The 20,448-nt window shown below is 39.7% G+C and overlaps 1 protein-coding gene across 1 annotated transcript; it reads right to left on the bottom strand.

The window, feature by feature from the left end:
* Positions 1–386: 386 nt before the first annotated feature.
* On the bottom strand, positions 387–4,573 carry LOC113040759 (uncharacterized). The gene is made up of 6 exons (XM_026199015.1): positions 4,207–4,573; positions 3,629–3,833; positions 1,949–2,003; positions 938–1,253; positions 698–790; positions 387–603 (listed from the first exon to the last, which is right to left on the bottom strand). The coding sequence occupies exons 1-6, from the start codon at positions 4,571–4,573 to the stop codon at positions 593–595; spliced, it is 1,047 nt and encodes a 348-aa protein (XP_026054800.1). The 3' UTR covers positions 387–592.
* Between the last annotated feature and the right edge of the window lie 15,875 nt (positions 4,574–20,448).

Below are 20,448 nucleotides of genomic sequence, written 5' to 3'. Positions count from 1 at the left end.
AGAGATCCAGTTTGCTTGTCCAGCTTTAGTCTGTCTCTGAATCTCCCATCAAGAACATCATCATACACAGAGAATCTGTCAGGCAATACATCAGCTATTATGGTGTTTTTATTTCCAAATGTCCACTGAATCAGATCATCAGTCTGTATTTCAGTAAGACCAGCGTTTAGAGTGACTGAACCTCCCTCCATCACTGACACTGACATCCGTGCATTTGCAACGACTGGAAAACAAACACAAAATAGATTATGATCTTTAAATAACTCTATATATGGTTTACTGAAATAGTTTGCTATTTTTAATTTTATTACTTAATTTTTTGCCTTTTTGCTTTCATTGATACAGAATGGTATAAAGAGTAGAAATGAAGTGAAATGGGAGAAAGACAGAAAGGAAGACAAGCACAACTGCTCAATGTGGCAGACCGAGGATATCGACTCTAATAAAAAATCAAACAGATGAAACACATATTTACCACCTTTGACAGTGAGAATGAAACTCTTGACCACGCTGTTGATCTGAAGTTTATAAAGTCCAGTATGTTTCATTTTGATGTCTGTGATGGTCAGAGATCCAGTTTCATGATCCAGCTTCAGTCTGTTGCTGAATTTCCCATTGTCATCAAATACAGTGTAGACGTTAGACACTTTTAAGATAAAAGCTATTAAAGCATCTACAAACATCCACTGAATGGGACCATCATCTTCTCTTATTTCAGTAAGACCAGAGTTCAGAGTGACTGAATCTCCCTCCTTCACTGACACTGACTTCCTTTCATCACCAAACACAGCTGAAGAACAAACACAAACAGGGTTTTAGTAAACAAAGCTTACATTCGAAACAACAGCAACAACAGAAGCAAAATGGCGTGTGGATGAATACTTGTATCTTTGTGATGATTAAACAATAAAACATTTGAAACAATTATATAACTCACCATAGACAGTGAGAAAGAAAATCTTCATTATACAGTTGATGTGTAGTCGACAAAGTCCAGTATCTTCAGTTGTGGTGTTTGTGATGGTCAGAGATCCAGTTTGTTTGTCCACCTTCAGTCTGTCTCTGAATCTCCCATCAAGAACATCATCATATACAGTGATTCTGTCGGCCGGTTTATTTATTTCAGCATTTAAAGTGAATTTATCTAAACAAACCCACAGAATCAGACCATCATCCATTATTTCAATAAGACCAGAGTTTAGAGTGACTGAATCTCCCTCCATCACGAACACTGGTGTCATAACATAATCCAACTGACCTGGAGAGTTTATCACAGATTAAAGCTTTAAAATCACTCGATCTTGATTTAATGCAGCTTTACTAAAGTACTTTTAATAATTAACCAGAACTGAAGCCATAAAAACACATTTCAAACTCACCATCCAGACGCCAGAAACACAAACAGAACAAGACTAATCTGAGAAACATGTTCTTCATCGGTTCTCTGAAAAACCCACAACAGTGATGCATAAAATGTCTGAAAACACTCACAACTGAACTGTGATCTGGATGTGACCTCAGTCAGTGTTTCCGCTCACATGTCCATCTCCTTTATCGTCATGAAAATCAACGAGCTTTTGCTGATCTTACATTTTCACATTAATTCTGGGCCTGATTGAAGATTAATAGCAGAAGAGTGGCTAAGTTACACAAGGACACCCTAGCTCAGCCAAAAGCATGTTTGCACGTGTTCAGTGTTTATAAAGCTTACAAACGCGTTATCAAACTAGCGCTAAGACTACAGTGGTTCCCACTTTGGCAATCCAAAATTAACAGCTACAACACATTTTCAGTGCCAACTTGAACAGAGAAAAAAGTCTTTGCACTTTGTACCTGGAATTTAACGTGGACTCAAACCTGTGTCCAGAAAAATGCTGGAAATTACACTAATATGGAAATAATGTGTAACTGGGACATGTTGCGTATCCCAAATGCATGTTAAACTCACAGCAGAGATGGAGTTCACTGGATTCACTGTAAACTGATACGAAGATGTTAACTTCCTGTTGCATAAAATTAATATCACATTTGCAATCATGCTGATATTCAAGAAAACAGCACTGTCGCTCACATAATATTCCTTATCAAATGATATAAATAAAAAGTTTTATATATGTTTAAATATAAAAGATCATATTTAATATGACAAAGTCATTTCAGGGTGATTTAATGGCACTGATAATAGGCTAAATCACGCAGTGAAAGCATGCACATGCACTAGTTTATCGTACTAGAAGGGAAAAACCGCTTCACCCACAAACTATTAACACATACTAACATGCAGCAGAAGCTGTTTATCTACCTAACAGATCAAACCACGTTACTGTACAGATAAAAGAGAGGAAAACCACTGCAAAGTCCTTTTGACTCAAAAACCAGTGAATCACATTTATAATGTTTACTTGTGTTGTACAACAAAACGTTTGAGTTTAAATGAACGAAAACATTAAGTAAACTGTAAATTCAATTGTTCATTTTCAAAAAATCACATTTGATTACCTGAGACATTTGGCTTGGCGGATGTACTGCTGAAACAAGAAACATTCACAGACTGTGATGAAGATCAGTTATTAGCATTCTGTGGTATATTAAACTGGCAGCACATCACAAAAGAATCATGCATAGTATGCATCAAACATCACAACACATTAGCTGTGAAAAAATCTGATCACAACAGGTTTAACAAGCAATCAAGCGTTTTTGAAATCCTCTTTTAGAGTGGAAATGAACATTGATACCAGGAGATGAATATATAAAGCCATTATAAATAAATGGAGATTCAATTATTTAAATGTCAATCACTGAAATCACATCGTCATATGTGCTTAATATTATTCAGTCCTGGATCTGATGTCACGAACAAGGACAGTAGCCGCACCCACCGGAGCAGAGAGGACCAATCGGATCACAGCTTCACCAAATCTGAGGAATAAATACATCAGCTCAGATCAGCTCAGTCAATAAACATTAATATCAGTGCCGACATCAACTAATATCAGCTCTGCTGTACCTGAACATGGTTGAGAGAGTTGAGTGATGTCCAGATGTGTGGTCTGGTTTGTGATGGGATTGTTGATCACACAGCTGTAGCTGTTTTTCTCCTGATATTCCACCTCCAGAGGTAGAGAGAGACTGATGCTGAGATCAGACACACTGATGCTGGACAATAAACTGTTTCCTTTGTACCAGGAGAGAGTCACATGACCCACATTCACCACTGAACACAGCAGTGAACAATTCTGCTGTGATGATGATGAAGATGAACATTGTGAAGTGTTTCTGCTGATGACAGGAACAGGAAGATGAGCTGGAAACATGAGAGAATAAAGAGAAATGAGGATGAATGAAGATGTTCAGGCAGAGCATTTCACAACATCTGATATACGGTAGAAAGTTAAACAAATTTAGGTGGAATAATTGTAAAGAAAAAAAAGAATAAAACAACAACTAAATATGATGTGCTTCTATTATCAGCAATAATTAATAGAACACAAGAAAATGATCATTAACTCACTGTAGACATCGAGATGAAAAGAAGGCCTGCTCCTAGTGTTGTACTCAAGTTCATATTCTCCAGTGTTGAGTTGTGATGTTTGTGATGGTCAGAGATCCAGTTCGATAATCCAGCTTCAGTCTGTCTCTGAATCTCCCATCAAGAACATCATCATACACAGAGAATCTGCTCTCTGGTATATTGATTTCAGCTATTAAATTGTCTTTATTTATAAACCACCACTGAATCCAGTCATCATTCAGATAAGTACGACCACTGTGTAGAGTGACCGAATCTCCCTCCATCGCTGACTTCTTTGTATCGGTCTCAACAAAACTTTCTGTAGTGCACAGAGTTTCTCACAGTTTATAGTTATACGATAATTAAAGCCTTCACTAAAATAAGTTTATTCATGTAAGCACATGTGAGGATAAATGAACAGTGAGTAACAGTATTTTATTAGTCACTGACTGAATGCATTTACTGAGACTCAGTGAGGCATTGACATACGAAATAAAACGAATGAAGTGGAAGTGAAAACTGAATGTGAAACATCGATGAACCCGACTGTTATGTGTGTGTCTTGAACTGAGAAACCAAAATTCCCTTAAGGTCATGGTTACAAAGAAGTAAAACTTTCTTGTTAGTGTAAAAAGTCTTTGCATTGCCCTAAATGTGTATTAGTAGCACAAATGAGTGTAATTGTGACTCACCGTAGACAGAAACATCGAACATCGAATTGTATTTAATCTCTAAATCGCTGCTGTTGGTGACGGTCTCTTCATAAAGTCCAGAGTCTAATATTCTGCTTTCTGTGATGGTCAGAGATCCAGTCTGATGATCCAGCTTCAGTCTGTCTCTGAATCTCACATCAGGATTATCAAGTATACTTTTGGTCACTCTGTTGATTATAGCTATGGCAGACCTGTAATTTCCAAACGTCCACACTATGTCATTATCTGTCTGTATTTCAGTGAGACCAGAATTAAGAGTGATCGACTCTCCCTCGTTCACTGAGATCCTCTCTTTAAAACCAAACACAGCTGTGGGACACAACGGAAGCAAGCCGGTATGTGTCATAATAATTGTATGTTTGTGATTTGGAATAAAAGTTGATTTGAGCTCCACACAACATCATACACAGAAAACATATACTTCAGATGAGAACATTTAGAGCCGATTTCATTTCAGGGAGGTTGCATCAGTGACAGGAGATGATTGTTTTCAATATTGGTCTCTTTGCTTTCTGCTGATTTGAAGAAGTGCATGTAAAACACTGGACTGCTCTCAGCTCCATGACAGTATATGTCCTCTCTGACCAAAAGTTTCATCACATTACTGCTCTCAAAATACAGCACAAGGTCTGAGTGTCTAAACTAGGGCTTCACGAGATGGAAATTAGCCAACACTGAAGAATAAGTCATCATATTTAAGAAAAACACAGCTGAATAGCTACTACATATCTGTGTAGTTTTTAAAAGCATGTCACATAACTAGAGTTTTTTGTGAATACTAAATTGATGTGACTAATTTAACTATAATTCTGTAGCAAAACAACTAAAGCCGTAAAAAAAAAAAAAACACAAGGTTTAAAACTCACCAATCAAATGCCACAAACACAACAAAAGTAATCTGAGAAACATTTTCTTCATTGGTTCACTGAAAAGCCCACAATGGCAACCTTTGAAATGTTTGAAACACTGAGATCGATCTGAAACACGAGTGTGATATTTGTCTTGTGTGTGAATCCACCCCTAACCTCAAGCACAGTTTACGCTCATTCGTCCATCCTTTTTTATATAGGGAAAATCAATAGGGTTTTGCTGATGCTACATTTCAAAACCAGGGAAAGGCAAAGTTCAGAAAATCAGCAAACACTCTGACAGATGCAAGGCACAACACACAAGCAGTGAACGAAGTTGAAGTCAAGCAAATAACAAACGCAAAAAAGACCTTTAACACTAGCTTGCTCTGTACCTTTTCTATTCTATCGGTTTTCTTTTTATTTATTAAATAATAAATAATAACGTGCTAATGTGTACTGCGTTTAAGCTAACTGAGACTTGTTATAGCACTTGTATATCATTTCTCTTTTTTTTGCAGAATTTTATTGCTTTCATTCTTGTTCTAAAAGAAAGGCATTTGGGTGAATCTCACAATAGCAATCAAGAACATGTCTAACTCATAATTCATGCATTTCTTTGGGGTGTCCCTCAGGGTTGTTGTTTAGGACCACTGTCGTTCTTTTTCTGTGAAAAATGTATTTGGGTCAAGAATACATCTAAGTCTTTTTTATCTATAATACATTTTTTAATCATTTAAATGATGTGACATACAGCCAAGTATGGTGACCCATACTCAGAATTCGTGCTTTGCATTTAACCCATCTGAAGTGCACACACATACCGTGAACCCACACCCAGAGCAGTGGGCAGTCATTTATTCTCACCTCTGGATAGACAGCATATTTATTTTATATTTTCACCTCTGGATAGACAGCATATTTAGTTCTCACCTCTGGATTGACATTTATTTATTTTATATTTTCACCTATGGATAGACAGCATATTTATTTTCTGTTTTCACCAGTGGATATGTCTATCCAAGGAGCATTTTGGGGGTAGAAAGGAAGATCTCGTCATAGAATTGAATCCATTGCACTTAATCAGTCATTATTTATAAGAGGAAAAACATGTGTCTGGACTTTTTGTTAAATGTGATCTTCCTGAATCAGTTGAACCTATTTTAATAAAATGTAAAAGATATGACAAGGAAAGATTACAACTTACGCAAGCACTTATTATAGAAATAAATCAGATCTCTGTCACGGTAGGAAATCCATTGTTTCCTCCGTGTCATGTTTTGTGGTTGTATTTGTACTCACGTTGTCTCCATGTGCTCGTTTGGTTGATTGTTGTCACCTGGGTGTTGATTGTCTCGCTCCAGCTGATCCTCATCCCCACTCAGCTACATATACTCACCTCTCTCTCTGTCTGTTGTCAGATCCTCATTCATGTTGCAGCCTCTCTGTTGGATTACCGTCTCCCGTGTTCGTGTTCTGGATTGTGTTCGTGTTGTCGTCTTCGTGTGAGTGTTCCGGTCTCATTCTGGTTTCATCCATTGACCGTCTACACCGTCACCACCGACTTCACCATCCAGCACTTCTCACGCCACTGTAGACCTTCCGTCACCATTGCCCACATCCTGGACAGTGCCTTCATCTTTAATTTTTGCTGTATTTTCTACCATCAATAAATAACCATTCTAATTACCTGCAATTGCTTCCTCCTCTCTTACGAGCCGTCACAGTAGGATCTGACCATCATGGAAGCAGCAGGCAATCGCTCCCCATCTCATCTGGAGGACATTCTGCAGAGAGCCGTTGGTCGTATGGATCACCAAGACAAGGCGATAGATGAGATGGGTCGAGCTTTCCAAGCAATGGTGACGAAGGTGTCCGAGCTCGCTCTCCAGGCTCAACATCAACAACAACCGCCACCCGCTGCGCCTCCCACGCCACCCACACCGCCGATCGTCTCCGGAGGGATTTCCCAGTCCGAACCACGCCTCCCCATTCCAGAGAAATATGCGGGTGAGCCGAAGTTTTGTCGATCATTTCTGTCACATTGTTCTCTGCACTTCGCCTTACAGCCCCGCACGTTTACCACCGAGGAGATGAAGGTGGCATTCGTCTTGTCACTACTGACGGGGAGGGCTGCCCTCTGGGGGACGGCGGTGTGGGAGAACCAAGACAGCTGCTGTGCCTCGTTCCACACCCTTTCGGAGGAGATGAGACGGGTCTTCGACCACTCCGTCGCCGGGAGGGAGGCGGCTAGACTTCTCACGGACCTACGTCAGGAAGACAGGTCCGTATCCGACTACGCGATCGAGTTCCGCACCCTGGCGGCGGAGTGTAAGTGGAACGAAGAGGCGCAGTGGGATCACTTCCTGCATGGGTTGGCTGACCGCATCCAACAGGAGATCCGCGCCGCTGAACTCCCCACTTCTCTCAATGGTCTTATTGACTTCGCCATCAGGATAGACAACCGACTCGACCAAGCCGACAGACGGAAGGGGAGAGCAGTTCTCGCGACCAGACCGGAGGCTCAGCGTCAGCGCTCAGAAGTTGCGGTCAGCCCACCTGGAGATCCTGAACCCATGCAGGTGGGGCGAGCTCGGCTCTCCCGGGAGGAGAGGATCAGGCGGAGATCCCTGGGACTGTGTTTGTACTGTGGCAGCCAAGAACATCACATCCAGCGCTGTCCGGTAAAAGACCAAGCCCGATAGTAAAACTGAGGCTACTATCGGGTGGGATCTCTGCCAAGAAGACCTCATCTACATCGACACTCCTTCCGGTGAGTCTACGGTGGTCTACCCACGCACTCAATCATCACGCTTTGTTGGATTCTGGGGCCGAGGGCAATTTCATGGACTTCAAATTGGCTAGGAAGCTCAACATTCCTCTCACCTCCCTCAAACACCCCATTGCACCTTTTGCACTCAACGGACACAAACTGCCTGTCATCACACAGACCACTCTACCGGTTTCTCTCATCACAGCTGGTAACCATACGGAGGAGATTTCATTCTTCATCACGGACTCACCTCTATCCCCCATTGTTCTCGGTCACACCTGGCTCCATAAACACAACCCCAGGATCGATTGGCGTCTCGGATCTGTGGTTAGCTGGAGCGAGGAATGTCATTTGTCTTGTCTTTTGTCTGCTGGTGTTAATGTTTCTGAGTCTGTGTTTCAGGGGGAAGCAGTGGATTTGGCTAACGTGCCCGCGGAGTACCACGACCTGAAGGAGGTGTTCAGTAAGTCTCGGGCTGATTCTCTTCCTCCTCATCGTCCCTATGACTGTGCGATAGAGTTATTGCCAGGTACTTCTCCGCCTAAGGGCAAGTTATATTCCTTGTCTATTCCAGAGACGGCGGCCATGGAGAAATATATATCCAGTTCTCTAGCAACGGGGTTCATCTGCCCTTCTTCTTCTCCAGCGGGGGCGGGGTTCTTTTTTGTGGGAAAGAAGGACGGATCCTTGCGACCTTGCATTGACTACCGAGGGTTGAACAACATAACGGTAAAGAATACCTATCCCTTGCCGCTTATGTCTTCAGCTTTTGAGAGGTTCCAGGGAGCGTCCGTTTTCACTAAATTGGACTTATCATTTGGTCCGCATCAGGGAGGGGGATGAGTGGAAGACTGCCTTTAACACCCCTAGAGGCCATTTTGAGTATTGCGTCATGCCCTTCGGGCTAACCAACTCGCCGGCAGTCTTTCAAGCACTCGTTAACGACGTGTTACGAGACATGGTCGATCTGTTTATATATGTTTACCTGGATGACATATTGATTCTTTCTTCGTCTCTCCAGGAACACGTGCAACACGTACGACGAGTGCTTCAGCGGCTGTTAGAGGATGGTCTTTTTGTCAAGGCGGAGAAATGCGTTTTTCATGCACAGTCTGTTTCTTTTCTAGGACACATCATTTCGACTGAGGGTGTTCGCATGGACCCTGAGAAGGTTAAGGCTGTGGCAGATTGGCCATCCCCAGAGTCTCGCAAGGCCCTGCAGAGATTTCTGGGGTTCGCCAATTTTTACCGGCGTTTCATTCGCAATTTCAGTCAACTAGCCGCGCCTCTGACCGCTTTGACCTCCCCTAGATTGACGTTCAGGTGGTCAGACGCAGCCGAGGCTGCGTTTGCCAAACTGAAGAGCTGCTTTGTTTCGGCTCCCATTCTCGTCACCCCTGATCGCTCACATCAATTCATAGTGGAGGTCGACGCGTCAGAGGTGGGGGTAGGAGCAGTGTTGTCCCAGCGCGCATCCTCAGACGGAAAGGTTCATCCTTGCGCGTATTATTCTCACCGTTTATCCCCTGCGGAGGTTAATTATGACATTGGTAATCGAGAGTTGTTGGCAGTCAAACTTGCACTGGAAGAATGGCGTCACTGGCTTGAAGGGTCGGGTGTACCCTTCATTATATGGACGGACCATAAGAATCTCGAATACATTAGAACCGCCAAAAGACTTAACTCCAGGCAGGCTCGGTGGGCATTGTTTTTCGGTCATTTCGATTTTACACTTTCTTACCGGCCGGGTTCCAAAAACATCAAACCCGATGCTTTATCCCGTCTTTTTGAGCGTTCCGATCGTACTGCTACTTCCGAGCCCATTTTACCGGGGACCATCATTATCTCCGCGCTCAGATGGGAGGTCGAATCGAAGGTTTTGACTGCCTTAGAAGGGGTAACGCCCCCGGCTCGTTGCCCACCGAACCGATTGTTTGTGCCGGAGGGGTTACGGTCAGACGTTCTCCAGTGGGGTCATTGTTCCAGTGTTGCTTGTCACCTAGGGGTTAGTAGAACTAGGTTTCTAGTCATGCAACGATTTTGGTGGCCTGGTATGGCTCGTGACGTCCACGACTTCGTCTTGGCTTGTTCGGTTTGCGCTATTGGTAAGACTTCCAATCGACCTCCAGATGGGTTACTCTTACTGCTGTCTGTCCCTTCGAGACCCTGGTCCCACATCTCGCTAGATTTCATTACCGCCCTCCCGCCCTCTAAGGGCAATACGGTGATTTTAACCGTAGTGGACCGGTTCTCGAAGACGACTCATTTCATTCCCTTGCCCAAATTACCATCAGCCAAGGAAACAGCAGTAGCTGTCATTGACCACGTCTTCCGTATACATGGCCTTCTGACAGACGTGGTTTCTGACAGGGGTCCCCAATTTGTGTCCAGATTTTGGCGAGAATTCTGTAAATTGTTAGGAGCGACTGTTAGTCTTTCGTCCGGGTTCCATCCCCAGAGCAATGGTCAAACCGAGCGAGCCAATCAGGATGTCGAAAGGGTTTTGCGATGTTTAGCTTCCAAGAATCCTTCGTCCTGGTGTCAGCAACTCTCAATTGTGGAGTACGCACACAATTCTTTGCCAGTGTCATCTACGGGCATGTCTCCATTTAAGTGTAGTTTAGGGTACCAACCACCTAATTTTGTCAGTACGGAATCCGAGGTTTCGGTCCCCTCCGCACACGCACTAGTCCAGAGGTGTCACCGCACCTGGACCAGAGCTCGCAGAGCTCTGCTCCAGGCTAGGTCGCGCACCAAGGCTAAGGCCGATCGCCACCGGTCGAAGCCTCCCCGTTACGTCGTCGGTCAAAGAGTGTGGCTTTCTACCCAGAATATTCCTATGCGTTCCGTTTCTAACAAACTTGCTCCCAAATTTATTGGCCCGTTTTCTATTACCAAAATTATTAATCCGGTAACCGTGCGTCTTAGCCTTCCTCCGGCGTACAGGAGGATTCATCCCGTGTTCCATGTGTCCAAAATTAAATCTGTGATTTCTTCCCGTCTTAATCCGCCTGCCCCGGTACTTGGTGGATTGGGAAGGTTACGGTCCGGAGGAGAGAAGCTGGGTTCCTGCTCGGGACATACTGGATCACCACCTTATAGATGATTACAACCTACAGGTAAAGCAGGCTGGGAACGTCAGGTGACGTCCTAGGGGAGAGGGTACTGTCACGGTAGGAAATCCATTGTTTCCTCCGTGTCATGTTTTGTGGTTGTATTTGTACTAACATTGTCTCCATGTGCTCGTTTGGTTGATTGTTGTCACCTGGGTGTTGATTGTCTCGCTCCAGCTGATCCTCATCCCCACTCAGCTACATATACTCACCTCTCTCTCTGTCTGTTGTCAGATCCTCATTCATGTTGCAGCCTCTCTGTTGGATTACCGTCTCCCGTGTTCATGTTCTGGATTGTGTTCGTGTTGTCGTCTTCGTGTGAGTGTTCCGGTCTCATTCTGGTTTCATCCACTGACCGTCTACACCGTCACCACCGACTTCACCATCCAGCATTTCTCACGCCACTGTAGACCTTCCGTCACCATTGCCCACATCCTGGACAGTGCCTTCATCTTTCATTTTTGCTGTATTTTCTACCATCAATAAATAACCATTCTAATTACCTGCAATTGCTTCCTCCTCTCTTACGAGCCGTCACAATCTCATTTTAGAAAATGTTAAATAAAGATGTGACTATAGAAATGTTTCAATGATTAAGTATCTCAAAGAGTTGATAAACAGGATTTAAAGAATCACTACTAAGTTTATTATTATTATCATTCATTTTATTTTTGTATTTCTTTTATCTCTTAATGTTTGAGTTAGTTTTCATTAAGGTCAATGCTCCACACTCCTGCCCTGAAGGTGGCGGTAAATGCACCTAAAGCTTTGCGTGAAAGAGGAAGAAGGAGTGGTTTGAGTGGGACCGGATGTCAGCGGTGCTGTGAGGTCGTTTTACCGGAGGCTTCGCAAACTCTGCCGGAGGATCTTTTTTCTTTCGTTTAACTCTCTGTCAGTAATAGTGTAGATTTTTTAAGTTGTAGTTAGTGGTAAAGAATAGCATAGTTTTGACAAGTATCTTGTGCTGGTGTTTTAAAGACTGGGTCCGATGTATTTTCTTTGAGATCAGCGTAGATGGCTTCCATCTTTTTTCTTTTGTTTTAACTTTTTCTCACATTATGACAAACGCATAGTTTTCTGATTTGTATCGTTTCTTTACATTCGTTTCTTTTTTCAGTTTGAGTCGATCTAACGTTACCGGAGACGTCGTAACACTTTGCTGTGAGATCTTTTTTTTTTTTTCTTTTGTTTAACTCTCTGTCAGTAATACTCTCGATTATTAAAATGATAATTAGTGGTAAAGTATTGCATAGTTTTGACAAGTATCTTGTGCTGGTGTTTTAAAGACTGGGTCCGATGTATTTTCTTTGAGATCAGCGTAGATGGCTTCCATCTTTTTTCTTTTGTTTTAACTTTTTCTCACATTATGACAAACGCATAGTTTTCTGGTTTGTATCGTTTCTTTACATTCGTTTCTTTTTTCAGTTTGAGTCGATCTAACGTTACCGGAGACGTCGTAACACTTTGCTGTGAGATCTTTTTTTTTTTTTCTTTTGTTTAACTCTCTGTCAGTAATACTCTCGATTATTAAAATGATAATTAGTGGTAAAGTATTGCATAGTTTTGACAAGTATCTTGTGCTGGTGTTTTAAAGACGGGGTCCGATGTATTTTCTTTGAGATCAGCGTAGATGCCTTCCATCTTTTTTCTTTTGTTTTAACTTTTTTCTCACATTATGACAAACGCCAAGTTTTCTGGTTTGTATCGTTTCTTTACATTCGTTTCTTTTTTCAGTTTGAGTCGATCTAACGTTACCGGAGACGTCGTAACACTTTGCTGTGAGATCTTTTTTTTTTTTCTTTTGTTTAACTCTCTGTCAGTAATAGTCTAGATTTTTAAAGTTGTAGTTAGTGGTAAAGAATAGCATAGTTTTGACAAGTATCTTGTGCTGGTGTTTTAAAGACTGGGTCCGATGTATTTTCTTTGAGATCAGCGTAGATGGCTTCCATCTTTTTTCTTTTGTTTTAACTTTTTTCTCACATTATGACAAACGCCAAGTTTTCTGGTTTGTATCGTTTCTTTACATTCGTTTCTTTTTTCAGTTTGAGTCGATCTAACGTTACCGGAGACGTCGTAACACTTTGCTGTGAGATCTTTTTTTCTTTCGTCTAACTCTGTCACTAACAGTCTCGCTTTATAAAATGGTGGTTAGTGGTAAAGTACAACATAGATTTGACAAGTATCTTGTCTGATGGATTTATTTTAGATCCGCGTAATGCCTACAATCTTTTTTTGTTTTAACTTTTTATAACATTGTGACAAAACGGCAAGTTTTCTGGTTTGTATCGCTGCTTTACATTCGTTTCTTTTTTAGTTTGAGGTAAGGTATAAATGATAAATGCTTTCTTTTCTAGCTGGTAACAAAACACCTTTTTAAATTGTAAAACTACAAGCTCTCACATCTTTTTCGCGTGTTGCTTAACGAAAACATATCTGTTCGTTTTTTAATTGTTTAGTTGTTTTAGATAAATAACCAGTAACCTAGTTTTCTTTAATTTGTTACAACTTTAACACTTTTCCAACTACGAAAACTATCATTACATCATTTCCATTTCGTATGTGTTTATAACCTTTTTCTTGAAATGCACTGTGTACTTAAAACCTTAATAAAAACTTCCCTTATACTATTTTCATGATTTCACCCTTTTCAGATTAAAAAAAAGCACATAGATCCCAACACATTTTCCCCTCCCTCACCGAAATTCCTTCTTAGGTTCGTAAGTTCATATCTAGGTCACCGGGGTGTACAGGGAGGGGAGGGGGTGTACAAACATGTGTCCAGAACAGATGGCTTTTATGACCCTCATCAATCAAATTTTGATGGCACTACCAGCCCGGGATCCTCTCTACCATGGTTTATTTTTCTAAGGGTTGTGATATGCACGTTTTGTTTTTGTTTTTTGTTGAAGAAATTATAAAGCCTGTGTCATCTATAGCAAAAAGGTGGCCAAAAATTAAAGAGTAAGTGAATATTTGAATTAAATGTTTGGTCAGTAGCCTAAACAAGGGTTGATTGTCCTGTAAGTGTAACAGCAGCAATCACATGGCATTTGGCTCCCTTTGCAGGCATTTGTAATAACATGTACATAAATTGTTTATTTTGTATTTGCCTACATTATGTATTTTAACAGTGTTATTATTAACTAATCATTATTGCATCATTATTTTTTTATATAATGCATTTTAAGTCATTTTAAAGGCTATTGATGGCTTAGGTCTGTTTTTATAGCAACAACAACAACAAAAAATATTACAGTATATTAAAGCTGCAATATGTGATTTTTGTGCGTTTTCACCATAGCAATGTATCTAAATTGGATAAACGAATCATGATCACGGATGAGGTAATTTATTCGTTTTTGTATTACCTGTATATCTGATCGTATTATTTTATGTAATACCGCTCTCTCCCGGGTCCTCTCTGACGCTCCTCGCACTCGCTCCGAGTGGGGCTCGGTCTTCAGCATGGGAGGCAGGCGCACTAACAAGGAGGCTAAATGGCTACGTGTTTATGGTTAATGCCGTGTTGTTTAACGTGCTCAAACCAGTCGTTTTAAAAGTAAATTTGAACAAACATTTGCAAGTAATGACTAAATATATTTTTAACAACACATATCCGATTGTATTTAATTGTACTGCCATAATCTCGGTCACCACACGTGATAAAAATCCTTACCTTAGTACAAAGAGCAATATAACTTTGTTTATAAGTGCTATTATTGAAACTGAAACAGTCCATTTGCCACGTTATGTTATTTTCTCACAGCTAACGTTATTGATAAAAAAATGCTACAGTGACAGAATGTACAGGCATGTGGTGTAATTCATATCTATTAAAATAATCTTTACTGTAACTATTACGTTACTTGTACAATAACAAAATAAATAATTGATTTGCTTACCTGTCTATCAATACACTCGCTAGAGCAGAGTTTCTGTCAAGTCCAAGATTTTCGCGCAGCTCTATCCATCTCGTAAACGCCTGGCCGATATTTATCCTGGTTTTATTCATCCGTTTGTCACACCCCAGATAGCCACTGGACGCTGTAACGGAACAGGGCCGCAACCGCAAAACGATAGAGCCGGGTCTGGCACGCATCCGCCTCACGGACTCGTTACTGAGTCCAAACGCACATCGGGCCGAAGCCGAATTCATATTTTAATTATAAAAAACGAACAACAAAGTCATGAACAAAGTCAACAATTAACACAAAACACAGTCAACAACATACACATAATTAATGGATAAAAAACGCACAGGCTATAAACACAACGTGAAAAAAAAAAAACATGCACTTAAACAAATTCACTATAGGTGCTGTGGCAGCTGTGGCTGTTGCTGCTCACGCGCCAGTCTCTCCTTGCGCCCTCCTCTCCTGTCCGCCGAAAGGGCAAACCACCTAGCATGCCTCCATATTTCAGCTTCAGCACCTGGAAAACAGCATTACTGATTAGGTTTAATGAGACATTTGGATCAGTGCTGGTCCTACATGACGACAAAACAGGCAGACGTATATTGCATTTGCTAAAAATGAAGATATGCCCATCCTTCTCGGCCTAATTCTATAATGATTTGTGCAGTAGTTGATGGAACTGTAATAAAATAATAGCCTTATAATAAGAAAAACTGGTCATGTAAAACTGAATAAGACAAATGAACTATGTAACCATTGAGGTTAAGACGTAGCCCCAATTAGGCCTAGTAATAAAAAGAATAAGAAGAATAAACAGAAGGCATTATTGTTGGTGTATGCTGTTTTACGAAGACGTCAAAACTGGAAGAATTGAATCAAAAGAAATCTGTGCGGGAAGGATCGATTGTCATCCTCTTTTGTATGTCGTTTATCCTCGTACTTCTTAGCGAGTAAAAGTAGGCTTCTTCACTCATCTCCCTACTACTAGGGCTGTCACTTTTGTGAAAAAATAATTTTCGATTTTTAAGACATAAGTGTTTATTGAATCGATTTTCCATGTCTAAAAAAAAAGCACGTTTCCTTTTTCAACATCGAATACGGAAGAACGTAAAGAGAGCGCTGGAAACGCACAAGTCAGCAATATTTCTTATTTATTGGCATGAAGTTTCGTGCATAATAACAGCAACAGGAGTGCAACATTCTCAAAATACACTGAAAAAAAAGATTTGTTGGATTTACTCAATTGAATTATGGACATTGGTTCCACACATTCAGTTTAAGTTCAAAGTATCCTATGCATTTATGTGGTTTCATTATAATATGTTTGTGTTAATCCTATGCAATTTCAAAAAGTAATGTGTACATAGTCTTTTCAAGTTATACTAACATAATTCAGTTATGCTAGTTTAACATTATTTTTTTATTTCAGATATCTGCTTTAATCATGTTAATTCTGTGCAATTCAATCAAGTTATCTTAACATAATTTTGATAAATTCACTCAAATTAAATTTTAATACATTTCAATGGTTTGTTGTTGCATGTTTCATTTCACGTAACACAAAAACCTTTTGTAAATCCTTTATTTAATAATTTGAACAATGTGTAATTTAAATGGCATGTCTAAATAACATTGTGCTTTCAAAAGCATAGCATAAATAACTTCTGATGATTAAATTTAATAAAAATACATATCAGTTTTAATTAGACTAGTATAAAAACAATTTTGTATGCATAACATGTAGATCAACAATATATTTAAACCTTTATAAGTTTTACAAGATTTTTTTTTTTAAACAATATCATAAACATAAGTAGCATTATACTGCATATAACCGTGTGTTTAAAAACGAATACAACATTGTAACACTAATTTATTTCATTTCTCTCAGAAACCTTAAAACTGTACACAAGAACACCAGTACCTGGAACTAGGGCTGCACGATGTGTCGTTTAAGCATCGATATCGCGATGTACGAATCCACGATAGTCACATCGCAGGATGTGTGATGTAGGCTGTCGTAGTTGATTCGTTATTCATTAACTGTATGGGCCAGCTGCTCCCCGGCTCTTGATGAATGTGATTCGCCGATTAATTGTACAGCTAAACCATCATAGAGCAAAAGTTTATCATTTACATGTGTTTTCAAGTCCTGTCAGTTTAACAGGGCAGAGAGAGAGAGAGAGGGAGAGAGAGCACGAGAGAGAGCATGCGAGTGAGAGAGAGAGAGAGAGAGGAGAGAGAGAGAGAGAGGGTGAGAGAGAGCGAGAGCACGAGAGAGAGGAGAGAGAGAGAGAGAGAGAGAGAGAGGGAGAGAGAGCATGCATGAGAGAGAGAGAGAGCGAGCCCCGGCCGCACGCTCATCGTCTTCAAACACCACGGGCACTGTCTTGCTCTCTCTCCCTCGCACATATTAATCAATTGACATGATGGTGTCGATGTTTAAATCATTTAAAATGAGAACGTAAGTGTGCTCACCCAATTTTTGTTTGTAAGAAAAAATTATATTAGATTTCATATTGCAATATATATCGCAGAAAAATAAAATATCGCAATGTTATCTTTTCCCAATATCGTGCAGCCCTACCTGGAACTGTTATTTCAAGAAAAACGCTTTCGTCTCAAAGATAATTATATATAGACATTACAAAATAATGCGAAAATACAGTATCTGACCCTTACCTAAACTATAAACAATGTATCTTATTTATGCTAGTTCATCCATGTGTCATAGATTCAGCTCTCTAATCAATCAACTTCTGAGCCAGTCCAAAGAAGGGCCAAATTCAGACAAAAAAAAAAAAGATAAAGAAACGAGAGCAGGCAAAGGGGAACAGTCTAAACAACAAGATCACGGTTTACCCTCTGCGGTGGTCTTGCATGAAGGCTGCTGAAATTTTCAGAGGTTGATTGTTTGTAGTCTCAGTAGTCATTCAAAAATCAGTCCATCTCACTGGTGGAGTTCAGATTTGAAATTGGGCCTTGATAGAGAGTTCACCTGCATCCAAGTCCATGATGAGTTTTTGCTAAATTTCATATGTAAAACGCAACTTTGTGGGGTACTGCAGTTTAAGAGCATAAATTAGACCAAACAACATTGAAGTTGCAAAATCCACACTGTCGAGGTCCTGAAGCACTGCTACACCCTCTAGCACAATGCCTACATCATGGGCTTCATTGTCTGCAGTGTGCTTTATCAGGAAGATGCCCATGGTAGTCTTCTCAATCGCACACTGTAAAATAAACTGGATCTTTTTCCATGTCCTAAAGACAGAAAAAAAGATGAATATGTATTACAATTAATGCTACATGTCTAGTGGATAAAATTTTTTTTTTTTTAAATTTATGTTGCAGTGTGCATATTTTATGAAACCATGTTTTTTAGATGTATTAATATTTTGCTTGTTGAACATAGTGCAGATTCCATCAGTTAAGCTATAACTACTCACCACATACTCCTGAATGAGCTCTTTAGGGTCCTCATTAAGATAGATAACCAGTCCTCTGATGGCAAGTTCACAAGCTGCATCAATGTCATCCTTAAAAATAAGACAAAGCAGAAAAATAAAGGTTAGTTTAAGACATTACTCAAATCACAATTAAATAAAAGAGCACAATGGGTCTCATTCACTAAAAGTTCCTAAAAAATTTGTGTGTATGTTGTAGTCTAGAAAAATATAATAAAAATAATAGCTTGATTTTATTATGTGAAATGTAATGCAACTTACCTAATGCTAATAACATCAATTACAAAAAATAGAGTGTGAATACATGCACACAAAAAAAAAAATGTGTGCTAACCTGACATCCAAACAATGCATTTTTAAAAATCAGTTCAATAAAGCAAAAATAACTGTTCGTGCCTTTTTGATCACTAATTTCCCAATTCATGTTTATAGTAAAACTTGATAATATTTTAACACGAAGAGAGGGTTTGTGCTAATTCAGCATTATCATATGCAATTAGCCAACTATATACAGAAGTAAACCTTTAAAATATATCGAGCATTTCAGTGGGCTTAAACAGATCACTCTTTACAGTGGATTTAGTTCCCAAACAACGGACAATTTTTACCTAAATATGATTTTCAGTTACAATTATTTATCCTAAATTTCGACATTAATAACTTACTTTTATCAACCTCAGTCGCACGCGCGCTCACAAGATCTCCCGGTTCTTACTTCTGGTGACTCGCACTAAACGGTTCATTTGAATCAGTGAGTGGTCGACTCCAGAACAGCTGCAATCGGATCATTCTAATTCGTAAACGAATCGTTTGGTGCGATTCGCGATCCGATTTAAAAGTTTATTTTGAAAAGACTCGGTTCGTTCATGATGAATCAGACACCGCTTCTCCGTGTCGGATCACGTGATATATTATAGGGAGTAACGATATGTTTTATGAAATGTAGTGAAGTTAAAAGTACAACTGTATGCTTTGAAATGTAGTGAAGTAAAAGTAAGTTACTAAAAATAAAACTATTCCGGTAAAGTACAGATACTTGAAAAATGTACTTAAGTAAATGTAAAGCTACTCCGTTACTGTCCACCACTGTGTTTAAGTCAATTATTCGTTGGTAAATCAAACAAGACATGCACTGACAGAGCATTGAGCGAGCGCTTTTGCCCATTGCAGCGATGACAACGGCTACGAACCCCTCCCCCACACAAATCCTAAAGTCCATGTTATTATTATTCACCTGATGAAAACTTGATTTCCATCTGTAAATTGTTTAATCGGATTGTAGAAGTTTGATAAACTAATGTTACAAGTAATATTTATGGTTTACTTAACGTTAACGTTAAAAAAATCTGCGAGGACACTCGACGAAATATACCATCGACATGATTTAAAAGCGTGTGGGGTTATTTTAAAACATTATTGTTGCATTTAATCTGACAATGAATGTATTTTTATAACATATCATACGATTGATACTGAAATTCTTACCTTTTAACGAGCTTTGAAAACAAGACAGTCAGTCCCCTCATGTGTCCTTTCCAAACCAACGGTCCTGGTGTGGTCTGGATTTCAAAGCCCATGCGCAGACGCTCTCGCGCACGTTGCTCCCGCGCAAACGACTATTTCAACCTGAATTAGATTAATTATAGCCTACACAATGGAATTAAGTTGAGAAGAAAATACAAAGTAATTGTGTGACATGGGCTTATTTTAATTAAATAAATCAAACAGCAGAAAAAATCATTTTACATGAACACCATTTGTTTGAAATCTGAAACAATTTGAACATTTTCTTGCAAAGTGATTATATCATGTTTTGATGATTATGTTGAATTTCATTTAGAATTTAAACAATAAAATTATGTTTCCATCTTAAACATAAATGTATTAAGTAGACTGTAAGTGTATCGTTTTAGTAAATTCAGTAAAACTGCTTTTCCTTTTTTTCAGTGTATATATATAACTTATACTGCCATAACAAAAGAAAAACATTGCTGCAGGCTTCAACCGGCTGCATTTATGATTTAGGCAATTCAGAAATCTCCAAGATTATTTTAAATAATGATTCAATCCATTTCAAACAAGTTCAAAAATGAAATTTGGACTTGT

This window comes from Carassius auratus, chromosome 22 (genome assembly GCF_003368295.1).
Source record: "Carassius auratus strain Wakin chromosome 22, ASM336829v1, whole genome shotgun sequence".
Taxonomy (NCBI): domain Eukaryota; kingdom Metazoa; phylum Chordata; class Actinopteri; order Cypriniformes; family Cyprinidae; genus Carassius; species Carassius auratus.
This window is presented reverse-complemented; position numbering and strand designations above follow the sequence as displayed.